This window comes from Paramormyrops kingsleyae, chromosome 11, assembly GCF_048594095.1.
Source record: "Paramormyrops kingsleyae isolate MSU_618 chromosome 11, PKINGS_0.4, whole genome shotgun sequence".
NCBI classification, from domain to species: Eukaryota; Metazoa; Chordata; class Actinopteri; order Osteoglossiformes; family Mormyridae; genus Paramormyrops; species Paramormyrops kingsleyae.
The window spans coordinates 1,188,209-1,214,941 of NC_132807.1; the positions used below are offsets into that span (position 1 = coordinate 1,188,209).

General features: G+C 46.0%; 1 protein-coding gene across 1 annotated transcript in view; it reads right to left on the minus strand.

Annotated features, from left to right (window-relative positions):
• The window catches only part of LOC140593479 (uncharacterized), a 68,996-nt gene that overhangs the window by 41,587 nt on the left and 676 nt on the right, over window positions 1-26,733 (minus strand). The window contains exon 2 of the mRNA XM_072718412.1: window positions 23,488-24,285. Coding sequence (XP_072574513.1) covers window positions 23,510-24,285 — 776 coding nt within the window. The 3' untranslated portion in view covers window positions 23,488-23,509. The remainder of the gene's footprint in view (window positions 1-23,487; window positions 24,286-26,733) is intronic.

The following is a 26,733-nucleotide window of genomic DNA, read 5'->3' on the forward strand; positions in this document are numbered from 1 at the left end:
AATAGCTCAGAGTTGTTAAAATCTTATCTAGCTCTGATTTAAAGGAACCCATGGTTTTAGCTTCCACTACACTAGCAGGAAGACTATTCCATACTCTAACTACACGCTGTGTAAAGAAGTGCTTCCTCAAATTTGTTTTAAAATGTTCTCCCGCTAATTTCCACTTATGGCCACGAGTTCTGGTATTTAGACTAATATTGAAATAGTAGTTTGGCTGAACAGCATCCAGACCCGTTAGAATCTTATAGACCTGAATCATATCCCCCCTTAGTCTCCTTTGCTCAAGGCTAAACAGATTCAGTTCCGCTAACCTCTCCTCATAAGACATTCCTCTAAGACCAGGAATCATTCTCGTAGCTCTTCGTTGCACCTTTTCTAAAGCAGCAATGTCCTTCTTGAGGTATGGTGACCAAACCTGCACACAGTATTCTAGGTGGGGTCTTACCAAGGAATTATATAAGTGTAACATCACCTCCCTTGACTTAAACTCCACACACCTAGAGATATAACCCAACATTCTATTGGCCTTTTTTATTGCTTCCCCACACTGGCGAGAGTGGGACATGGAAGCATCAACATACATACCTAGATCTTTCTCGTAATCAGCTACCTTTATTTCAGTGGAACCCATAAAATATCTGTACTTTATATTTCTGCTCCCTGCATGGATTACCTTACATTTATCTGTGTTAAATTTCATCTGCCAAGTATCAGCCCATTCGCTAATTAAATCCAGATCCCTTTGAAGCCTCTCTGCTGCTAGATCAGTATCTGCTACACCGCCCACCTTGGTGTCGTCTGCAAATGTAACCAATTTACTGTATGTATTTGTGTCAATATCATTAATGTAAATTAGGAACAATAGTGGTCCTAAAATTGAACCCTGCGGTACCCCACTATGAACGGAGGGCCACTGTGACATTGTGCCTCTAATAACTACTCGCTGCTTCCTGTCAGTTAGCCAGTTTTTGATCCAAACTGCCACAGTTCCTAAAATCCCTGCAGCTTTAAGCTTTAACAAGAGCCGTTTGTGGGGGACAACATCAAAGGCCTTCTGGAAATCTAAGTAAATCACATCATAGGCCTTTTTGTGATCAATTTCACTTGTAGCTTCCTCAAAGAACTCAAGTAGATTCGTTAAGCAGGATCTACCTCTCCTAAATCCATGTTGGCTATCCTTTATAATGTTATTTGCATCTAGGTAATCTACCATTTTCACTTGAATTATAGCTTCCATTATTTTTCCAGTAATGCTAGTTAAACTGATTGGCCTATAGTTTGCTGGATTACTTCTATCCCCTTTTTTGAATATGGGCGTTATGTTGGCATGCTTCCAATCAGAAGGTACCACACCCGCAGATAACGATTTCTGGAATATTAAAGTTAAAGGTCGGCAAATAATATCCCTCATCTCTTTTAAAACTATAGGTAAGATGCCATCAGGGCCCTGTGATTTATTTATTTTGAGCTTAGCTAGGCTTTGCAAAGCACTGACGTGGAGAATTCCTCCCGCTGTGCAGTGTCCTTTGCAAGTGGAGGAAGTTCATGCCGAACTTTATTCACCGTGCCCAGTAGCGTTGTTTTGCGCTGAAGCAGTCTGTGTGACAGTGCCAGTGAGGTGAAGAAATTGTCCGTTGTGACATTTCTCTCATCATCCAAAAATGGCTCCATCAGATTCATGACCACGTTCTCTGCCAGCCTCTCCCACTTCTGACGACTGGGGTCCTTTCCGAAGTAAGGGGATGCATTGCAGACATATTCGGTCTCCAAATCTGCGGCCATCCAGAACTTGATCCCAAATTTGTCCGGCTTGGATACGATATACTGCTTGAATGGACAAGGAACCTTGGTAGGGAACAGCCGTTCATCTATGGTCATGTGTTCTCCTGGAGTGAAACTCTCAGCACAGTTCTTAGTGAAGCATGTCCAAATGTCAGAGATCGCAGCAAATTTGTCTTTATTAGTCCCACAAGTGGAAAATTGCATCGTCACGGCAGAAAAGTGGACAGTGCAAGACAAGAGTAGCAAAATTAAAAATAATAGAATAAAAACTGTACCAACAGTACAGTATAAAAAGTGCACTATACAAACAATCTGGAAACATAAATTTGGATGAGCATATTGAAAAATATTTATATATATATGTGTGTATATGTAAACAGATAAATATATGTATGTATAAATAGAGTGTATGTATATTATGTACAGAGTGGATATATAAATATATGTACAACACTGGATATATCTATATGGACAGGCACGCAATGGAGTGACAGGGATTGACAAGAACTAATATTGCACATAGAAACTACCATGGTGTATTGGATGTGTGTGTTTGTTAGTCTATGTGTGTGGGGTCAGCTGCAAGGACTTTGTTGCAGAGTCTGACAGCGAACAGCATTTGAGCATAAGTATCTGAGTGAAGGTATTTGTTAACCTGGAGAGGCGCTTCTATGGGGTCACCTGTCTGTGTGGGACCATGTTGTTCATACTGCAGACAGTGAGTACATTACGCCTGCCTGTCCATGTTACATCGCAGGATTGACCTGATCAAACTTAGGCATCTTGAGTGTGAACTGGATCATTAGCACCTAATAGCTGTGCTTTTATTATAGGTGCTCCACATTTTATTTACATTTTAAAAATATTTCTCCTCTTTCCATATTTAGCTGTGAGGTCTTCGGCAATGCCACCCGTTTTGTGTCACACTGTTGGGTGTCAGCAGGAGCCAGCTGACTTTCTATTTACTTGTCTCACCTCGTCTCAGTGACCTCCCATCATCAGCAAGGAACGAGAGAGATATACTGTATGTTGTCAGCTGAGCTCTAGTCTCCTTCTTATGTTCCCCTTCTGTTCAGGTAATGACCAGCTCCTTTTTTGAAGCTTACTCCAGCCTGAGATTTGGTTAGTCTGTTGTTTGACTAAAGTGTTTTTAACTTCCACAGAACTCTGGGGGCTGGCCGGGGATGGTCAACTTCCTGTGCAGGGTCACAGGGGGTCTGGAGACTATCCTGAAAGCTATGGGCACAAAGCAGGGAATAACCCAGGACGTGGTGCCAACTAGGGCTGCACGATTTGGGGAAAATATCGAATCGCCATTTTTCTGACAGAAATTGCGATTACGATTTGATTTGCGATTTAATTTTTTAATGTCAAGCTTCAGTTCAATATTCAGTGTGTAGTCATTTTAAAACATATGACACAGGATGAGATACCATCAGTATTAACTGGTCTATATTCTAATGCAAGGATGAGAATTTAAAGATGTGATGTGTCAAGTTAAACAAAGTAATAATGAAAACAATTGCAGCATAAAGAAAAATAGCGATCTTGCAGGTAACGCCTCAGTGGATCTGTTTGGGCGGTAGGCGAACTGTAATGGGTCTATGGAATTTGGGATGGATGAACAGATTAAGTTCTTTACCAGCCTTTCAAACACCTTCATGGCCAGAGATGTTAGGGCTACCGGGCGGTAGTCATTCAGGCTGGAGGGCTTGTTGTGCTTCGGAACGGGAACTGTGGTGGACCGTTTAAAACATGTTGGCACAATAGACAGAGCTAGGGACTCATTGAAGATCTTAGTGAAAACACCAGTCAGCTGATCAGCGCAGCATCGCAGGACTCGTCCTGAAATCCCGTCTGGTCCCGCTGCTTTTCTGATGCTCACCTGCTTCAGAGCCCGGCGCACATCGCGCTCTGCCAGGCTAACCAGAGCCGCGCTGCTGTCCTCGCTCACCGAGATCAGACTGTTGTTGTCTCCGCGGTGAGAGCTGTTTATCTCAAACCGTGCGAAGAACGCGTTCAGCTCGTCGGCGAACACAGCGTCAGTGCTCAACGCAACGGCGTGTTTATTCTTATAGTCCGTGATTGTATATATTCCTTGCCACAGTCGGCGGGAGTCATGAAGATGAAAATATGACTCCACCCGTTTCCGGTTTTAACAGCAGGCGCTGTTAGAACTACTTAAGACTTCCGAGTTGGCGTGTAATCAGCGTGGACGCTGGTAGCTATGACCATGCTGGGACTGATGTATCTCCAAGCTTAACTTCTGGCGTATCCTGCTAATACTGGGACAGGTATGTGTTGTTAATCCTGTACATGTCTTTGTCATGTCAGGATATTATGATTGGCCTGTTTGCATTTTTACCGTGTCCATGTTGTATTGTTTGTTTCAGAACATTACACTGCAGTCTGGGGTAACCTGTTGCATGTATTGTTTGCCCCGGCTGTTTTAAACTGTTTTGTATACTACCCAATTGGGAGTTAAGTGTTGCTTTATTCAGTGTGTGTCAGGGTCAGCCCCTGCTGTGGTCCTACCGAGTCCTGAACTGCAAGACTTTCAATGGTCACTTAAGGTACCTGAGTACTGTGAGGGTTGCAGGGTATTGGATTGAAGTGTATATTAGGATAAGTGGGTTTGCACAGTCACGTGTGGTATAGAAACCCTAGCTTCCCACCAGTGTGTCTACCCGCCCTTGGTTCAATAGGCCTCTGTCCCAATGTCTTGGTGATTTGTTTTCTTTTTTCATCTTCCCCTTTTTGTCTGTTTACTGTCCCTTCCCCAACATCAAGGTAGTGACCTATTTAATTGGTGACCAATCAAGAATATTTGTTGTTAAAGGTTGTACTTTTATATTTCTGTAAAACCTGCATCTGTACTTCTTATTAGAGCATTGTTCCCTTGCTCTGGCACACTCAGTAGGTAGTGAATCGCAAGGGGTGGCGTAGTCAGTGTACAGTAAGGGGCGCCACAACTAATAACACTCAAAATACCGTAATGTTCATCATAACAGAGTGGCTGTTCTGTCCTGAAACCGTAAAGCTGGAATTTTTTTAAACATAATATGCATTTTATAAAAAGAAGTTCTCAGATGACACCGCCATTAAGACTAAAAAAATTGGCCAAAAATGATGTAGAGAAGTGCAAACGTGATGAAAGTCGTACCCCTCGTTGCACAACCTCATAAAGGTTTTGTTTTTTTTAAATGATCATTCTGGTTGTTTTTTTTGCAACCAATTTTTTATTGGGTTTTACTACAATGCACAAAAAAGTGACACATCAAAAACTGTTCAACATACAAAACAAATAAAACACCAGAACCAAACCCCCCCCCCCCCCCCCCCCCCCCGGAGCAAGACATTAAAGGAAACAAAAGAATATACATCTATATACATATACAGTAATATACATACAGCAATAATAAATAAAACACATACACCTATAAATGCAAATGCATGCACACCCCCAGACATCCACATAGATACACAACACACACACCAAATATATTGCCATATAGCATATCTACATAACCGTACCAGAACATAAGAACATAAGAAATTAACCAGACACAATAGGTGATGTGCTCTCCTCAATGTACTGTAGTACAAGTGAAGCATTACGCTCCCAATTGTTGATGGTAACGTCTGAGGCACCATTTATTCAAGCAGCAGACAGCTCCAACATGATCAGATTGTAAAGGGAAGCCCTCCAGACTATGAAAGTGCAACGACTCGGGTCTTTCCACCTTGAGACCAACAGAAGCTTTGCAGCGACAGAGGATAAAGAAATCGTCTGTTGCTGAGAAGGGGAAAAAGAAAGGAGAGAGAAATCTAAGAGTAACAGAGATTGAGGAGAACAAGGGACAGTCACATCCAGCAGATCAGAAAGAAAGGAGGAGACCGCATACGAAAGAGCGGCCACAGGTGGACATTCCCAGAACATGTGGAGAAAAGTACCAAGGGCTCTAAGTGGGCACAATTTACAAAGGGTATCAGGATCGAGAGCCATAGCAAAGCGCAATTGTGGAGTACAGTACATCCTGTGCACAAAACTAAACTGAACGTGCTGGTGATTGGGATTTCTAGAAGCCCGCATAATATTTTTAAAAATGGTGCGCCAGCACAATGGAGAAGGAGAAGAGATATCACCCCATTTACGGGCAACAGGTGGAATAACCTGACCAGCATTACGCAAAAACATGTCCAGCGTGGAGACTGGTCTATTAGATTTGGACAGGGAAGCCACAAATTTGGAAAGGGGGTGAGTAGGCAAAGGAGCAGAGAAGGAAATCCCACATGTTCTGAAGACAGATCGCAGTTGTAGAAAGAAAAAGAAGGAAGAAGGAGGGATAGGAAATTTAGAGCTGAGAGCCTGGAATGTGAGGAGGCCAGAGTCATCAAATAGATCACCCAAAACACGGATTCCGGACGAGATCCACCGGGAGTTTGTGATGGGCTGACCACCAATGTTAAGCGCTCTATTAAGAAATACTGGTGTATTTGAGTGCCAGACAGGGACAGAGCCAGTGCGCTTCTCGACCCGATGGAAAATCTGCACAGCATAAGACACAATTGAGCCTAGCACAGGTTTAGCTGCCTTAGCTTTCAGGGAGAGAAAAGGGAGATGTTGCAGCTGATGCGGACGCGCCAGATTCTCCTCTATTGGAAACCAGGAAGGCGGTGATGGGGGAGGCTGAAGCCAGTGCCAGACCGAACGGAGAACAAAGGACCAGTGGTACCATTCATATTCCGGTAGAGCGAGACCCCCATCATCTCTAGAAAGAGTAAGAAAGGAGTACCTTATGCGAGGCTTGCGGGCATTCCAGAGAAAGGACGTTACTGTCGACCGGACATCTTTCAAAAAGTGGGAAGGGGGCGGCAAAGGAAGCATAGCACTTAAGAAATTTAAGCGGGGCAAAAAAAAAATTTCCCAGAGGAAACTCCAATTAAGCCTGTCAAAGGCCTTCTCGGCATCCAATGAGAAAAGAGCAGTGGGAGGAGAGGAAGAATAATCATTTTTAACAATATGCAGAAGACGACGCATATTGTCGGCTGCGTAGCGAGCTGAAATAAAACCAGTCTGATCGGGATGTACAATCTTAGCTATCATTAACTGAAGGCGGCGAGCCAACACCTTAGCCAATAGCTTAACATCAGAGTTCATTAAAGATAGGGGACGGTAGCTGGAACAATCAGCAGAGTCTTTGCCCTGTTTTAAAAGCAAAGAGATTATCACAGAATTTAAAGCGGGGTGGAGCTGAGAGGAGCGTATGGCGGAGGACAGCATACGAAACAGAGGGGAGGCTAACTGTGCCCAGAAGGTGAGCAGCACCTCAGCTTGAATACCATCCATCCCAGGAGCTTTATTCTTAGAAAATGACTTAAGGGCCTCAGTGAGCTCACAAAATGTAATGGGGGCTTCCAGTAGTAAGGCATCCTGCTGAGCAAGTATAGGGAGAGAAGCCAGGGAAAAAGGCGAGTCCAGGGCTGTCTGAGATGGAGGGCTGTCGGATAAGTAGAGATCCTTACAGAAATCAAGAAAACGGTCATTAATTTCAGAAGGGTTGGTGGTTATAGCTCCATCCTTGAATTTTACACTTGAAAAGTGTCACACTGGCGGAGCCTAAGCGCCAACAACTTACCAGGCTTAGCTCCACTAGCGTAATACAGTGTCCTAGTGCGATGTACAAGAAATTCAGCCTTACGCAATAGTAAACCATTGCGTTCGGCCCGCACCCTGGCGATACGAGCCTCATGCGCTTGGTCCAAATGCACCAATGCACTCCAAATGTGTCTCCTGCAAAAAAGCAATGTCCACCCTATTTCTAAACAAAATGTCTGTGACACTAGAGCGCTTCTGAGGGGTCGAAAGCGTCCTCACGTTCCAGGTAGCCATAACTAAGTTAGCCATCAGCAGCTATAAAAGACATAGATCCACAGCACAATACTGGAGAGAGAGAGACAAAGAGGGAGACGTCAATAGAGTAGCACATCGTTAGAGAAGGAATTAGTGAAAACAGACAACCCATAAACAAATAAGCTCCAGTAATACAAACCCCTAACACCCCATAAGACAGAACACCATCATCCAATGAGCCGAAGGGCGCGAACCCCAAGGCAAAATAACCACAAAACACCCCCCTCCCCCCCATCCCCCCAGAACAGCGCGGGGCCAAAAGCCAGCGCGTGACACGCAGGGGATAAGGCATGCGTGAATACTCAAGCCCGCCGGCCACCCCCGGCGTAAACTACAAAGCAAAATCAACTATAGAACAGACACAAAATCGTTAACAGAAAAGCACCCGATTTATATACTCCACACGCACAGTGTGACCGCAATATAATAACAGGCAAACAACAAAGCAGACCGAATAAGCATATTAAATTGGCCAGGACCCGGTGGAGGTGAAAGCGCCGATTGCCTGAAGAGCTTCTTCTGGGTCGGTAAAAAACCACTGGTTACCCGCAAAAGAAAGGCGAACTTTAGTCGGGTACAACAGAAAAGCAGGAACACCAGCTCCCGAGCCTTCTTCAGAACGGGGGACATAGCCTTGCGAGCTCGAGCCGTCTGGGCGCTGTAATCGGCGAAAAAAAGGATTTTTCGTCCCTCGAAACGAACCCAGTGAACCCAGAACATGCTGAGCCCTCCAGCTCCACCTTCTGGATCCCTGTGGGCCCTAACAGCACGTGGCAGCAGCTTGAGATCGAAGGCCGCAACTACCTGCAGAAGCTGGATGAGCTCAGCATCCCCGAGGGACTCTGGAGCATTACGGACGACGGTGATGACCACACCGTGGTCATGTCCGTGCATGTCTCCGTGCATGTGAGCAGTTCTCTGCGAACATGGGGCACGAGGCAGGAGGAGAGGCCTCCTCAGAGGCCCGCTGGCACCAGTCAGAGGAAGCGCAAGGCCGAGCCCGACGACACCAGCGGCTCAAGTTCTCCTCCACCGCACAAGAGGCCCATGCGCTTCTGACTGGATTCCATGTTTTTACGCTGTAAGTTACATTTTTATTTCAACATAATTAGAAGATCCCGCAGGAAAATATTAGTCAGTTACTTAATAAATGACCAAAAAGTAGTTGAATAGGACAGCTGGCCAACGTGTCTGTGTGCTTCCACTGACTGGCACCCTGACATATACAGTATAGTGATGGATTCGAAATCTCATCGAGTAACAGTCCTTTATCTCAACTATCTGCACCATTTTGCCAAGAGCGAGAGTTTGCGCATCCAGAAAGTTTAACCGTTTTTGTTTTATTTCAAACTGCCTTCATTGACCGGAAACCGTAAATATTTTAAACTCTGCGCTAAGACACATTCGCATGGCGTTAGTTTTACCGATTCTGACGGGATAAGAAACGTGCGCAATTTCTCAAAATTACCACACAGTGGAGAATTAATGCCGGCAGGATCTTACTGTCTACAAAGCAAGTTCAATGCAAGTATAACCTTCACAAGTAAGACGAAGCATGGCGGCGGAAAAGAACAACATTTTTATTTTACAATTACTTCAAAATTAGGAACAAAAATACGACCAAAAATTCTTTAGTTTGACATGTGATCAAAATACAGAGTAAACTAATACATGATAGCATGCATGCAAAAGATCAACGGCAGAACAGGGACTTTTAACGTTGTCTGCATTAAAAAGGAATTAACGGAGTCACGTGGGTACCTCAAGCAAGATGGCAGCTCGCTAGATAAGCTCTTACCCACCCGCTAACTTTCTTTTAATTAATGGCGAAGTAGTTGACATTTCTTTGGTAAAATACTTTGATATCGTCCCCGATCCGGATTCTAGGGATTTACTTGCGTTTTTCGACGTGTAACAATGGCGACAACATCTAAATATTTCAAGGAAACAAACCGCATGGCGACTAGAAAGACCCCGCCACTCCCGGAGGCTACAGCAACTTCGAGTTCGCCCGGGAAACAGACTGACGTTGAAGTGAGCCTGGAGACAGTTTTTACCGAAGTTATTAAAATGAACAAGACCCTTCAGTTAGTGGCGGCGGACACAATCGCCATTAAAGAGACAATGACGGAGTTAAATAATACCGTGAACGGACTGCAGGCCCGAATGGGAGAGGCGGAGGGCCGTATCTCGCATTTGGAGGATGTGACGGAGGCGATGGCGGCAGGTAAAGACGCTACAGAAAAGAAGATAAAAACTTTGTGGGATCGTGTTCAAATGCTTGAGAACCATAGTAAAAGGAACAATGTAAGGCTCGTGGGTTTACAAGAGAAGTATGGGACGAACGGCACCTTGGAGAACTGTGTCAAGCGAGTTTTGAGCGAGGGCCTGGGGATCGACATGGAGGGGGAATTCGAAATGGAGAGAGCTCATCGAACGCCGGCCCCAATGCCGAGTGAGGATCAACCTCCGAGACCGGTGCTGATTAGATTTCTGAGGCAGTCAGCACGGGAGAAAGTACTGCGAGCCGCACGTGAACGCCGAGGAATCGAGTGGGAGGATCGTAGAATATCCGTGTTTCCTGATATGACGAGGGAATTCGCTGAAAAAAGGAAGATGTTTTTGCCTGCTAAGAAAGCGCTTCAACAGTTAAATGTGAGATACACGCTTGCTTTCCCTGCTACGTTGAGGTTTACCTGGAAAGGTAGAAATCGTAGCTTTACCAGTATTGAGGAAGCAGTACGCTTCATTGGCACACTGAGTAACGATGGGTCATAAGCAGGTATGCCTAAGATAGTAATGCTTACGGACGTTGAGGAAATTATAACAGTCAACTATGGGTGGATGTTAAGCGCGGGTGGGTTCTGAGCTTTAGAGGATGTGCTGCCCGAGCAGCATGCAGCTGGACAGTGCTGTGACCAGCTGCATGAGGGGTACTCCACGGACCAATAGGAGTTTCTTTTTTGTTGTTGCGTGTTCTATTTGCAACTGTTTTTTGTTTAGGGGTGGAGGTTTAAGGACCAGAGACTGGTCAGAGCTCCCGGTTTGTGTTTTGGGGGAGCATTTTATGTTAACTGATTTTGTTCTTTTTCATACGTTTCTTACAAAAAGAGGTTCAGTCATGACGCAGTTTAATAATGAGAATTCGTTACGTACTGTACTTCATAGGTTACGATGTCAATGTAGGTCTATATATATGGTATAGGGCGCTATGGTGTGGAGAAATATAACATGTATGTCGTGGAACATAAAAGGTTGTGGGAATCCTATAAAAAGAGGCAAAGTTATGACCTATTTGAAACATAATAAGGTAGATATAGCGTTTATTCAGGAAACACATTTTAAAGGGGAAGAGGCTCTAAAATTGAAGTATGGGTGGGTTGGACAGGTATTTCATAGCTCTTTTTCCAGCAAGCGGAATGGCGTCGCTATACTGATACACAAAAATTTAAATTTTGTTCTGACTGGTGAGGTCAGAGATGGTGAGGGTAGAATGGTGTGTCTACAGGCCACGATAAATGGAACTGCGGTGGTGTTATGTAACATTTATGCACCAAATATAGGGGATCCTAGTTTTTTTCACAAATTAAACAAGATTTTAGGGGAACTGGATGGCCAAATAATACTAGCTGGGGATTTTAACCAAGTGTGGGATGCTTTCTTAGATAAAAGTAGATATAGCGGCCAAACATGTCCTAAAGACAGAACGGCAATTCATATGATGGGCGAAGATCATGGACTAGTGGACATTTGGCGTCTAGTGAATCCACGTGAAAGGGAATACACCTTTTATTCACATTGTCACAAATCCCACTCCAGACTCGATATGTTTTTGATCTCAAACACCTTGACAAAGCAGGTCACATACTGCAAAATAGGTGCTATCGCTTTATCGGATCATGCTGCCGTGATATTAGGAATTGATATTAGCTGTGACAAGGAGAGAAAAGGCAGATGGCGGTTAAACACCTCACTGCTGTCCCATGAGGCCTTTAGTTTATCATTAAAAGAGGATCTGCAGTCTTTCTTTGAAATTAATACTGGAAGTACAGATAAAAGATCGACGGAATGGGAGGCATCTAAGGCATACATTAGAGGGAAAATAATAGGGTACGCATCTAGAAGGAAAAGGGAGGATCATGACAGATTACAGGAATTGGATAATAAAATAAAAAATTGTGAACAAGAATTATCTCAGTGCTTCTCAGATCAGTTATATCAAGATATTTGTAAACTTAAATTTGAATTACAGGAAATTTATAATAAAAAGGTGGAATACGCCTTATTTAGATTGGGGACTACTTTTTATGGGGAAGGGGAGAAAACTGGTAAGCTGCTTGCTAGACAGTTGAAACAAAGGACTACATGTAATTTAATATCAGCTATTAAGAAAGGAAATACAATAGTAACGTCAACGGAGGAGATAAACGATGTATTACGGAAATTTTACGAAGAGTTATATACCGCGGACATTAATCCTAAACAGGAAGAATTGCTTAGTTTCTTCTCCAGACTTAAAACGCCTACATTGTCCCCAGAGGAGATGTATGTGTTAGAAGGCCCAATCACGGAACTTGAAGTCAGACAAGCTGTATCTGTTATGCAGAATGGAAAATCAGCAGGGATAGATGGGTTTCCTGTTGAATATTATAAACAGTATGTAGATTTACTTGCACCCATTTTAACAGAAGTATATAATGAGGCATATGCTAGTGGATCTCTGCCCCCGTCTTTTAATGATGCTCTAATATCGGTGATTCCTAAGAAAGATAGGGACCCCACCGAACCCTCAAATTATCGGCCAATAAGTCTCATCAATGTTGATTGCAAGATCCTTAGTAAAATTCTTGCTTTACGGCTAGAGAAGGTACTATCCAGCATTATAAACATGGATCAAGTGGGATTTATGATGAATAGATCATCAACAGATAACATGAGAAGGTTACTTCATTTAATTTGGCTAAACAGAGAAAAATCTGACCCGATTGTCGCTCTCTCACTTGATGCGGAGAAGGCGTTTGATAGGGTGCACTGGGAATTTCTATTTACAACGTTATCAAATTTTGGGTTTGGGCCTTGTTTTATCAAGTGGGTTCGAACATTGTATAAGGCCCCTAAGGCGTGCGTGTTTACTAATGGTAAAGTTTCTCCGTCTTTTGACCTCACCAGGGGGACGCGTCAGGGATGCCCGCTGTCACCATTATTGTTCAATATTACACTGGAACCTTTGGCCATGGCCATTAGGGCTAACGCAAATATTTCAGGCGTTCAAGGGGGCGGCACAGAACACAAGTTGTTCTTATATGCCGACGACATTTTGGCTTTGGTAAAAGATCCAGATAAATCCTTACCTTACTTAATGGAGACGGTCCAATCCTATTCTAAAGTGTCTGGATATAAAATCAACTGGACAAAGTCAGAGGCGGCGCCTATATCCGGAATATGTAATGCAAATATGGTAACTAAGTTTGGCTTTAGATGGATTCCGAGTGGGATAAAATATTTGGGTATCAAGGTAAGCAGGGAGTTGGAAGAGATTCCCATGCTAAATATGGCGCCACTTTTACAAAATATAAGAAATAATTTTGATAAATGGGGGAAAATTCAGTTAACTTTATGGGGGAAGGTAAATGTAATTAAGATGGTGGTCTCACCTCAGTTTAACTATTTGCTTATGATGCTGCCGCTTACAATACCACAATCGGTGTTTACTCAATACGATATGATGGTTAAACATTTTTTATGGAGCGGAAAAAGGCCTAGGATAAAGCTTAGTAAATTATGTGCGCCTCGTGATAAGGGAGGGTTGGGATTACCAGATCCTCGGCTATATCAGATATCATTCGAAATGGCCAAATTAGCCATGCATTGGCACAATACTACTCAATTAGAATGGGTTACTATTGAAAAAACTTTGTCATGGCCATATAGCCCTATCGAACGCCTGTCTCAGAGTTCGGATATGATCACAAATCCTGTTATGAAGCACTCGAGAGAGATATGGGCAAAGATTCACAAGATGTATAAATTATCACATTGTAAGCAACCATACTCTTCCCTGTGGTACAATTCGGCTATTAGTATTGGGAAATCACCAATATACTGGAAGAAATGGCATATGAGTGGTTTGTGTACTGTGACTGATCTGTTTGACCAAGGTGTATTTATGTCTTATAATAATCTCGTACAGAAGTATGATTTAAAGGGGAAAGATAATTTTTGGAAATATCTTCAGATTAGAAATTGTGTTCTCACCAAAATTCAGCGCATAGATGGGAATCATATCTTGGATTTTCTGACACTGCCCCATTTTCGGATGAAAGCCTCTGTATTCTACAGGACTACCAACCATTTGCTCAGTAATGATTGCCTTAATATAAAGACAATATGGGAGAAGGATATTGGGACTGTTATTAGGGACGAGGAGTGGAAACGAATTTTGTCAAATACTGGCAAATATATAAGAGAAGCTAAAGGACAATTTACACAGTATAAAATTACACATAGGTTTTATTTGACGCCTCATAGGCTTCATAGAATGGGTTTGACTGATAATAATGTTTGCTGGAAATGTCAAAAGGACATAGGTACTTTTATTCATTGTATCTGGGACAGCCCACTTATTCGGCCTTTATGGCGCCAAACTTTGAATATTATGAGCAAATGGCTTGGAAAGACAATACCATTTTCACCAAGGCTGTGTCTATTGGGTGACAGGGAGCAGATGCCAAATCTTACAAAGGGAGGGTTCTCTGTGATTATGGTGGGGGTCTCTGTGACGGCTAGAGTTATTTTGAGACGTTGGAAGACTCCCGACACCCCAGACTTAAAAGAATGGGTCATTATGATGACTAAGACAGCTGCGTACGAACGTTTGCTCTACAAACTGCATTCTAAGAATACAGCAGGGGTTCGGGAGGGTACTCCGGTTTGGGAAGACTTTTGGTCTTTTATATCTCTGTCTTCACAAGTGACATGGTAACTTCTCATATTGTTATTATTTTTATTTTTTATTTATTTTATTTTTTTGGTGAGATTATTTACTTCTCCCTCCTTAATTAATTAATTAATTACTGTCCCGTTTGAACCTGTTGGTTATAGCCACTGTGCACTTTCTGCCCTGATGTGTAGTACCTGTAAAATTTGTAACCTGTTTTGGATGACACTGTCATGTACCGAATGAAAACAATAAAAACTTGAATTATAAAAAAAAAAAAAGGAATTAACCATCCCTCTCAATATAAAATTGGGATAATTTTTTTCTCTTCAGAGGCCTCCATAGAATAGTGCATCCATCCCCTCACTCATGTGTATAGAGACGTATCCTAAGGCTCTGTCAGCAACATTCAGATCAACAACAGCATCAACAATTTCACAGCTAGTTTTAAAACTTGCTTAAACGCACAGTGATTGCAGAAAATGATAAACAAATTAGGTAATATTAATTAAATTATTAAATTGTGCAGATTAATAGTCAGAAAAGGTTATTGAATTTTACATTATGATAAATGAGAACTATACGTGATTACTAATTATTGTTAACTAATTTACTGTATGAATTTCTCCCCCTCGTTGTTAAAAATCATTATATGTCAGGGTGCCAGTCAGTGGAAGCACACAGACACGTTGGCCAGCTGTCCTATTCAACTACTTTTTGGTCATTTATTAAGTAACTGACTAATATTTTCCTGCGGGATCTTCTAATTATGTTGAAATAAAAATGTAACTTACAGCGTAAAAACATGGAATCCAGTCAGAAGCGCATGGGCCTCTTGTGCGGTGGAGGAGAACTTGAGCCGCTGGTGTCGTCGGGCTCGGCCTTGCGCTTCCTCTGACTGGTGCCAGCGGGCCTCTGAGGAGGCCTCTCCTCCTGCCTCATGCCCCATGTTCGCAGAGAACTGCTCACATGCACGGACATGAGCACGGTGTGGTCATCACCGTAGTCCGTAATGCCCCAGAGTCCCTCGGGGATGCTGAGCTCATCCAGCTTCCGCAGGTAGTTGCGGCCTTCGATCTCAAGCTGCTGCCACGTGCTGTTAGGGCCCACAGGGATCCAGAAGGTGGAGCTGGAGGGCTCAGCATGTTCTGGCTCAATCTGACTTCCAGGTTGAGTGTCAGAAGCCACAGATAAGGATGGAGATGAGGGCTCATCTTCACCCCAGGCCAAGGGGAGAGCCTCAGGAAGCCCATTAGCATCCTCAGTCGTGGATGCTGGAGCTGCAGGGGAAGCCTCCCTTCTAGAGCTGGGTGATGGCAGCTCCTGTCCGTAATGGTCATCCTCCTCAGCTGGTGATTCTCCATCCCCATGCTGGACACCAGTCTCTGTACCATGATGTACCACTTGCAGCCGTGCAGTTGCTACGTGCAATAGGCTGGGATCCAACTCCTCCCCAGTGAGCCGCCAATAAAATGAAGGGACACTGAGGGCCAGAGACTGCAAGTTCTCCATGGTCAGTGGGCTCCTCTCGAAGTTCACGACCAGAATGGAGATGAACTTGTCCTCCACAAACTCATGAACTGGGACAAAATGGAACACAGAGAGATATATAAGAACATGACAATAACTGGATAAATACTCTACTACAAAATCAGTTTAAAATGAGTCCATGGGCTTCAGATTGTCAGATAAATTAAATAATGTGAATTACCGATAAAGCTAAGAAGGCTAAACCAGAAGACAACATCCATGCATACGCTTACTCTCACACATATCCAAATGAATAAATATTAAATGAAACACATTTAGTCCTGCACTTTTGTCACTAACAGTGATCTTGCTTTTCATTTTCTTATTATTTAAACAAGATGAGCAAGAATGGGAGACAGAAGGGGAGTATAACGAACGGCATTTCCTATCACATCGTTACATTTTCTCATTTTAAAACTCTGCTTCCAATGTATCCGTTTGCAGTTCAAAATACATTTGTTTCTGTAGATTAAAGTTGAATTATTCAACAGGTCGGTTATTTTACCTCGAAAACCAAAGGTGTTACTTATCAGCTTTACCTCAAAACTAACAAGCATTAGGCCAATGCAGACTTGGCCGTTCATTTCGTCTGTCACATACCGGGAGCTACAACTTTATTATCATTTAATCACTATAATCATTAATACCTTCTGGATCCATGTTCTCCACGTTTAAGGAGTGATGGATTCGAAATCTCATCGAGTAACAGTCCTTTATCTCAACTATCTGCACCGTTTTGCCAAGAGCGAGAGTTTGCGCATCCAGAAAGTTTAACCGTTTTTGTTTTATTTCAAACTGCCTTCATTGACCGGAATCCGTAAATATTTTAAACTCTGCGCTAAGACACATTCGCATGGCGTTAGTTTTACCGATTCTGACGGGATAAGAAACGTGCGCAATTTCTCAAAATTACCACACAGTGGAGAATTAATGCCGGCAGGATCTTACTGTCTACAAAGCAAGTTCAATGCAAGTATAACCTTCACAAGTAAGACGAAGCATGGCGGCGGAAAAGAACAACATTTTTATTTTACAATTACTTCAAAATTAGGAACAAAAATACGACCAAAAATTCTTTAGTTTGACATGTGATCAAAATACAGAGTAAACTAATACATGATAGCATGCATGCAAAAGATCAACGGCAGAACAGGGACTTTTAACGTTGTCTGCATTAAAAAGGAATTAACCATCCCTCTTGTCATATCCCGCTCCGTACGATCCCGATGTGTGCCACGCCCCCCTCATTACCTCGTGTTCAGCCCTGATGGTTCTCACCTGTTTCCTGTTTCGTTTGCCTAGTCTTGTGTATTTAGTCCGTGTCTTAGTCGATGTACCCCAGACTGGTCATTGTATTGTCATGTGTAGTGTCTCGTTGGAGGTCCGTGCCTGTCCGTCCCTCCGAATAAACCCCGTTACCCTGACTGCCTGGCTTCGCTCGCCTGCTTCCTGCTCGCCCTCCCCGCGAAGCGTGACAGAATGACCAGTCTCCTACACACGCTCAGCGCTACCGGGGAAAACCTCCCCGTAGACGAAGAGGTCGTTTGGTGGACCAACATGCTGGAGCTTCAGGGGGATCCAGTGGCCCGCCCGCTAGTGGAGAGATGTTGGGTGCTCCTGAGACGAAGGCATAAGATTGGTGAGGAGCAGCTGCGTGACAAGGTGGGAGAACACCTTAAGCGGCTGAGGGAGAGAGCGGCAGTCTGGCTGTCCCCCTTGGGGTACACCTCCTGGGAGCCGCCCCCCGACTCACCACCTGCCTCCATCCCGGTTGCTAGCAAGCCGGAAAGGGCTCCAGCCTCGACCACTCCGCGAAAGACGCCTCTTCAGCGGCGCACAACTGAGCGCAACGCGGCTACGGCCGCTCAGTTCCCCAGCACTGGGGAGCTGCCTGGGGGAAGACCTCAGGAGAAGGACCTACCCTGGGTCCTAGAGAGCCCCGCTCTTCCTAGAAGGAAGAGGCGCAGGGGGAAAAAGAGAGCCAACCCGACGCTCTTCCTGGGAGCGTGCTCCCTTCTCCCCGTCTGGGAAGACGCCACGGATGCCGCCCTCAAAGGGATAGTCCCGGGCGTATCTATGCCGGACCTGCTGGCTCCGGATCTGCCCGCGGCTGCGCTGCCTGCTGCTGTCGCCGCTGATCTGCCCGCGACTGCGCAGCCTGCTGCTGCCGCCGCCGATCTGCCCGCGGCTGCGCTGCCTGCTGCCGCCACCGATCTGCCCGCGGCTGCGCTGCCTGCTGCCGCCACCGATCTGCCCGCGGCTGCGCTGCCTGCTGCTGATGCCGCCGCTCTGCCCGCGGCACCGCCTGCTGCTGATGCCGCCGCTCTGCCCGCGGCACCGCCTGACCCGCCTGTCCTGCCTGACCCGCCTGTCCTGCCTGACCCGCCTGTCCTGCCGGACCCGCCTGTCCTGCCTGACCCGTCTGCCCAGACAGCAGCTGCACCTGCTGCTGCGGCCGCCGCTTTGCCTGCAGCTCTGCTCGAGGCGCCCGCCGCGGCGCCCCCTGCTGGCCACGTGACGGCGGCGCCCATCCTGCCGGCTCTTGAACTGCCTGTTTTGCCTGTCCTGCCGGCTCTTGAACTGCCCGTTTTGCCTGTCCTGCCGGCACCTGAACTGCCTGTCTTGCCTGTCCTGCCGGCACCTGAACTGCCTGTATCGCCGGCTCCTGCCCTGCATGTCTCGCCGGTCCTGCCGGCGCATGACCCTCCTGAGGTGGCCGCGGTTGCGCCCCCTGCTGGCCGCATGATGGCGGCACCCGCCGAGGCGCCCCCTGCTGGCCGCGTGCTGGTGGCGCCCGCCGAGGCGCCTGCAGTGGCCCCTGCTCTGCCTGCAGCGCCCCCTGCTGGTCGCGTGCTGGCGGCGCCCGCTGAGGCGCCCCCTGCTGACCGTACGCCCGCTGCGGCACTTCTTGCTGGTCGCGTGCTGGCGGCGCCCGCTGAGGCGCCCCCTGCTGACCGTATGCCCGAGGCGCCTGCAGTGGTCCCTGCTCTGCCTGCAGCACCCCCTGCTGGCCACGTACCTGACTTGCCCGTCTCGCCCGTCTGGCCTCTGGCTGCACTGCCTGCGGCCATGCCCGCGGCTGCATCGCCGGCTGCTGCCGCTGCTCTGCCCGCGGCGTCCCCGGTTAGCAGCTCGCCTGTCCAGCCCTGCTTGCCTGTCCAGCCGGTCCAGCCCTGCTCGTCGGCGGCTCCGCCTGCTGCACTGGCCACACCCGTGGCCCCGCCCGAGACTCAGACTCCTGTCCCCGAGGGGGACCTTGAGTGGGATCCCTCGGGGACCGTCCTATGGACCCCAGATCCCTCTCCCTACAGGGACCCACGCCCCGTAGGACCCCGCCTGTCAGTGTCCCGAAAGGGACGGGGCCATAGGCGTGGGGCCCGGTTCCCGCCCGCCCTGCCCCCTGGCTCGCCCTCGCTCGCCTTGGCTGGGGCTCCGGGGCCGCCTGCGGTTCCTCCGGCTCGGGGTCGGCGGTCGCCTCCGGGTCCCCCCCTGGTTCCGCGGTGCCGGTCCTCGGTCCCTCCTCCGGCTCCATGTCGGTCGCCTCCGGGCCCCCCTGTTCCGGCTGAGCGTCGGACGGCGCCTTCGCCGGCTCCGGCTGCGCCTCCGCCTGCCGCGGCTTCCCCCTCCTGCTTGCCTTCACTGGGGTTCCCTCCTGCTCCCTCCGTGTCCCCTCTGTCACTCCCTCGTCCCGTTCCCTTGGCCCCTGGGTGGTCCCCTCCTGCTCCCTCCTCCCTCTCCCCTGCGGCCCCTCCGGCCGCTGCCTGTCGCCCGCCTGGGCTCCCTCGGGCTCCCCTTTTTCCTCCTCCCTTTCCCTTTGTCCCGCCTGTCTCTGCTCCTCGTCCCTTTGTTCCTCCTCCGTTCACTCCTGGCCCTTTTGTTCCGCCTTTCTCCCCTGCTGTGTCTCCCTTCCTGGTTTGTCTGTCCGCCTTCCCTGTTCTGTGTCGTGTCTTGTCTTTCGTCTCGTCCCTGTTCTTGTTCTGTGTCTCCGTTCTGTTCCCTGGTTTTGGTTGATGTTCTGTTTTGTTTTCCAGGTCCTGTTTTCCCGGTTCGTCTCGTCCGTCGCCTCTCCTCTGGCGTGCCCGGTGTGCGCGCCTTTGGGGGGGGGTTCTGTCATATCCCGCTCCGTACGATCCCGATGTGTGCCACGCCCCCCTCATTACCTCGTGTTCAGCCCTGATGGTTCTCACCTGTTTCCTGTTTCGTTTGCCTAGTCTTGTGTATTTAGTCCGTGTCTTAGTCGATGTACCCCAGACTGGTCATTGTATTGTCATGTGTAGTGTCTCGTTGGAGGTCCGTGCCTGTCCGTCCCTCCGAATAAACCCCGTTACCCTGACTGCCTGGCTTCGCTCGCCTGCTTCCTGCTCGCCCTCCCCGCGAAGCGTGACACCTCTCAATATAAAATTGGGATAATTTTTTTCTCTTCAGAGGCCTCCATAGAATAGTGCATCCATCCCCTCACTCATGTGTATAGAGACGTATCCTAAGGCTCTGTCAGCAACATTCAGATCAACAACAGCATCAACAATTTCACAGCTAGTTTTAAAACTTGCTTAAACGCAGTGATTGCAGAAAATGATAAACAAATTAGGTAATATTAATTAAATTATTAAATTGTGCAGATTAATAGTCAGAAAAGGTTATTGAATTTTACATTATGATAAATGAGAACTATACTTGATTACTAATTATTGTTAACTAATTTACTGTATGAATTTTTCGCCCTCGTTGTTAAAAATCATTATATGTCAGGGTGCCAGTCAGTGGAAGCACACAGACACGTTGGCCAGCTGTCCTATTCAACTACTTTTTGGTCATTTATTAAGTAACTGACTAATATTTTCCTGCGGGATCTTCTAATTATGTTGAAACAAAAATGTAACTTACAGCGTAAAAACATGGAATCCAGTCAGAAGCGCATGGGCCTCTTGTGCGGTGGAGGAGAACTTGAGCCGCTGGTGTCGTCGGGCTCGGCCTTGCGCTTCCTCTGACTGGTGCCAGCGGGCCTCTGAGGAGGCCTCTCCTCCTGCCTCACGCCCCATGTTCGCAGAGAACTGCTCACATGCACGGAGACATGCACGGACATGAGCACGGTGTGGTCATCACCGTAGTCCGTAATGCCCCAGAGTCCCTCGGGGATGCTGAGCTCATCCAGCTTCCGCAGGTAGTTGCGGCCTTCGATCTCAAGCTGCTGCCATGTGCTGTTAGGGCCCACAGGGATCCAGAAGGTGGAGCTGGAGGGCTCAGCATGTTCTGGCTCAATCTGACTTCCAGGTTGAGTGTCAGAAGCCACAGATAAGGATGGAGATGAGGGCTCATCTTCACCCCAGGCCAAGGGGAGAGCCTCAGGAAGCCCATTAGCATCCTCAGTCGTGGATGCTGGAGCTGCAGGGGAAGCCTCCCTTCTAGAGCTGGGTGATGGCAGCTCCTGTCCGTAATGGTCATCCTCCTCAGCTGGTGATTCTCCATCCCCATGCTGGACACCAGTCTCTGTACCATGATGTACCACTTGCAGCCGTGCAGTTGCTACGTGCAATAGGCTGGGATCCAACTCCTCCCCAGTGAGCCGCCAATAAAATGAAGGGACACTGAGGGCCAGAGACTGCAAGTTCTCCATGGTCAGTGGGCTCCTCTCGAAGTTCACGACCAGAATGGAGATGAACTTGTCCTCCACAAACTCATGAACTGGGACAAAATGGAACACAGAGAGATATATAAGAACATGACAATAACTGGATAAATACTCTACTACAAAATCAGTTTAAAATGAGTCCATGGGCTTCAGATTGTCAGATAAATGAAATAATGTGAATTACCGATAAAGCTAAGAAAGCTAAACCGGAAGACAACATCCATGCATACGCTTACTCTCACACATATCCAAATGAATAAATATTAAATGAAACACATTTAGTCCTGCACTTTTGTCACTAACAGTGATCTTGCTTTTCATTTTCTTATTATTTAAACAAGATGAGCAAGAATGGGAGACAGAAGGGGAGTATAACGAACGGCATTTCCTATCACATCGTTACATTTTCTCATTTTAAAACTCTGCTTCCAATGTATCCGTTTGCAGTTCAAAATACATTTGTTTCTGTAGATTAAAGTTGAATTATTCAACAGGTCGGTTATTTTACCTCGAAAACCAAAGGTGTTACTTATCAGCTTTACCTCAAAACTAACAAGCATTAGGCCAATGCAGACTTGGCCGTTCATTTCGTCTGTCACATACCGGGAGCTACAACTTTATTATCATTTAATCACTATAATCATTAATACCTTCTGGATCCATGTTCTCTACGTTTAAGGAGTGATGGATTCGAAATCTCATCGAGTAACAGTCCTTTATCTCAACTATCTGCACCGTTTTGCCAAGAGCGAGAGTTTGCGCATCCAGAAAGTTTAACCGTTTTTGTTTTATTTCAAACTGCCTTCATTGACCGGAAACCGTAAATATTTTAAACTCTGCGCTAAGACACATTCGCATGGCGTTAGTTTTACCGATTCTGACGGGATAAGAAACGTGCGCAATTTCTCAAAATTACCACACAGTGGAGAATTAATGCCGGCAGGATCTTACTGTCTACAAAGCAAGTTCAATGCAAGTATAACCTTCACAAGTAAGACGAAGCATGGCGGCGGAAAAGAACAACATTTTTATTTTATAATTACTTCAAAATTAGGAACAAAAATACGACCAAAAATTCTTTAGTTTGACATGTGATCAAAATACAGAGTAAACTAATACATGATAGCATGCATGCAAAAGATCAACGGCAGAACAGGGACTTTTAACGTTGTCTGCATTAAAAAGGAATTAACCATCCCTCTCAATATAAAATTGGGATAATTTTTTTCTCTTCAGAGGCCTCCATAGAATAGTGCATCCATCCCCTCACTCGTGTATAGAGACGTATCCTAAGGCTCTGTCAGCAACATTCAGATCAACAACAGCATCAACAATTTCACAGCTAGTTTTAAAACTTGCTTAAACGCACAGTGATTGCAGAAAATGATAAACAAATTAGGTAATATTAATTAAATTATTAAATTGTGCAGATTAATAGACAGAAAAGGTTATTGAATTTTACATTATGATAAATGAGAACTATACGTGATTACTAATTATTGTTAACTAATTTACTGTATGAATTTTTCCCCCTCGTTGTTAAAAATCATTATATGTCAGGGTGCCAGTCAGTGGAAGCACACAGACACGTTGGCCAGCTGTCCTATTCAACTACTTTTTGGTCATTTATTAAGTAACTGACTAATATTTTCCTGCGGGATCTTCTAATTATGTTGAAATAAAAATGTAACTTACAGCGTAAAAACATGGAATCCAGTCAGAAACGCATGGGCCTCTTGTGCGGTGGAGGAGAACTTGAGCCGCTGGTGTCGTCGGGCTCGGCCTTGCGCTTCCTCTGACTGGTGCCAGCGGGCCTCTGAGGAGGCCTCTCCTCCTGCCTCACGCCCCATGTTCGCAGAGAACTGCTCACATGCACGGAGACATGCACGGACATGAGCACGGTGTGGTCATCACCGTAGTCCGTAATGCCCCAGAGTCCCTCGGGGATGCTGAGCTCATCCAGCTTCCGCAGGTAGTTGCGGCCTTCGATCTCAAGCTGCTGCCACGTGCTGTTAGGGCCCACAGGGATCCAGAAGGTGGAGCTGGAGGGCTCAGCATGTTCTGGCTCAATCTGACTTCCAGGTTGAGTGTCAGAAGCCACAGATAAGGATGGAGATGAGGGCTCATCTTCACCCCAGGCCAAGGGGAGAGCCTCAGGAAGCCCATTAGCATCCTCAGTCGTGGATGCTGGAGCTGCAGGGGAAGCCTCCCTTCTAGAGCTGGGTGATGGCAGCTCCTGTCCGTAATGGTCATCCTCCTCAGCTGGTGATTCTCCATCCCCATGCTGGACACCAGTCTCTGTACCATGATGTACCACTTGCAGCCGTGCAGTTGCTACGTGCAATAGGCTGGGATCCAACTCCTCCCCAGTGAGCCGCCAATAAAATGAAGGGACACTGAGGGCCAGAGACTGCAAGTTCTCCATGGTCAGTGGGCTCCTCTCGAAGTTCACGACCAGAATGGAGATGAACTTGTCCTCCACAAACTCATGAACTGGGACAAAATGGAACACAGAGAGATATATAAGAACATGACAATAACTGGATAAATACTCTACTACAAAATCAGTTTAAAATGAGTCCATGGGCTTCAGATTGTCAGATAAATGAAATAATGTGAATTACCGATAAAGCTAAGAAAGCTAAACCAGAAGACAACATCCATGCATACGCTTACTCTCACACATATCCAAATGAATAAATATTAAATGAAACACATTTAGTCCTGCACTTTTGTCACTAACAGTGATCTTGCTTTTCATTTTCTTATTATTTAAACAAGATGAGCAAGAATGGGAGACAGAAGGGGAGTATAACGAACGGCATTTCCTATCACATCGTTACATTTTCTCATTTTAAAACTCTGCTTCCAATGTATCCGTTTGCAGTTCAAAATACATTTGTTTCTTTAGATTAAAGTTGAATTATTCAACAGGTCGGTTATTTTACCTCGAAAACCAAAGGTGTTACTTATCAGCTTTACCTCAAAACTAACAAGCATTAGGCCAATGCAGACTTGGCCGTTCATTTTGTCTGTCACATACCGGGAGCTACAACTTTATTATCATTTAATCACTATAATCATTAATACCTTCTGGATCCATGTTCTCCACGTTTAAGGAGTGATGGATTCGAAATCTCATCGAGTAACAGTCCTTTATCTCAACTATCTGCACCATTTTGCCAAGAGCGAGAGTTTGCGCATCCAGAAAGTTTAACCGTTTTTGTTTTATTTCAAACTGCCTTCATTGACCGGAAACCGTAAATATTTTAAACTCTGCGCTAAGACACATTCGCATGGTGTTAGTTTTACCGATTCTGACGGGATAAGAAACGTGCGCAATTTCTCAAAATTACCACACAGTGGAGAATTAATGCCGGCAGGATCTTACTGTCTACAAAGCAAGTTCAATGCAAGCATAACCTTCACAAGTAAGACGAAGCATGGCGGCGGAAAAGAACAACATTTTTATTTTACAATTACTTCAAAATTAGGAACAAAAATACGACCAAAAATTCTTTAGTTTGACATGTGATCAAAATACAGAGTAAACTAATACATGATAGCATGCATGCAAAAGATCAACGGCAGAACAGGGACTTTTAACGTTGTCTGCATTAAAAAGGAATTAACCATCCCTCTCAATATAAAATTGGGATAATTTTTTTCTCTTCAGAGGCCTCCATAGAATAGTGCATCCATCCCCTCACTCATGTGTATAGAGACGTATCCTAAGGCTCTGTCAGCAACATTCAGATCAACAGCATCAACAATTTCACAGCTAGTTTTAAAACTTGCTTAAACGCACAGTGATTGCAGAAAATGATAAACAAATTAGGTAATATTAATTAAATTATTAAATTGTGCAGATTAATAGTCAGAAAAGGTTTTTCAATTTTACATTATGATAAATGAGAACTATAGGTGATTACTAATTATTGTTAACTAATTTACTGTATGAATTTTTCCCCCTCGTTGTTAAAAATCATTATATGTCAGGGTGCCAGTCAGTGGAAGCACACAGACACGTTGGCCAGCTGTCCTATTCAACTACTTTTTGGTCATTTATTAAGTAACTGACTAATATTTTCCTGCGGGATCTTCTAATTATGTTGAAATAAAAATGTAACTTACAGCGTAAAAACATGGAATCCAGTCAGAAGCGCATGGGCCTCTTGTGCGGTGGAGGAGAACTTGAGCCGCTGGTGTCGTCGGGCTCGGCCTTGCGCTTCCTCTGACTGGTGCCAGCGGGCCTCTGAGGAGGCCTCTCCTCCTGCCTCATGCCCCATGTTCGCAGAGAACTGCTCACATGCACGGGGACATGCACGGACATGACCACGGTGTGGTCATCACCGTAGTCCGTAATGCCCCAGAGTCCCTCGGGGATGCTGAGCTCATCCAGCTTCCGCAGGTCGTTGCGGCCTTCGATCTCAAGCTGCTGCCATGTGCTGTTAGGGCCCATAGGGATCCCGAAGGTGGAGCTGGAGGGCTCAGCATGTTCTGGCTCAATCTGACTTCCAGGTTGAGTGTCAGAAGCCACAGATAAGGATGGAGATGAGGGCTCATCTTCACCCCAGGCCAAGGGGAGAGCCTCAGGAAGCCCATTAGCATCCTCAGTCGTGGATGCTGGAGCTGCAGGGGAAGCCTCCCTTCTAGAGCTGGGTGATGGCAGCTCCTGTCTGTAATGGTCATCCTCCTCAGCTGGTGATTCTCCATCCCCATGCTGGACACCAGTCTCTGTACCATGATGTACCACTTGCAGCCGTGCAGTTGCTACGTGCAATAGGCTGGGATCCAACTCCTCCCCAGTGAGCCGCCAATAAAATGAAGGGACACTGAGGGCCAGAGACAGCAAGTTCTCCATGGTCAGTGGGCTCCTCTCGAAGTTCACGACCAGAATGGAGATGAACTTGTCCTCCACAAACTCATGAACTGGGACAA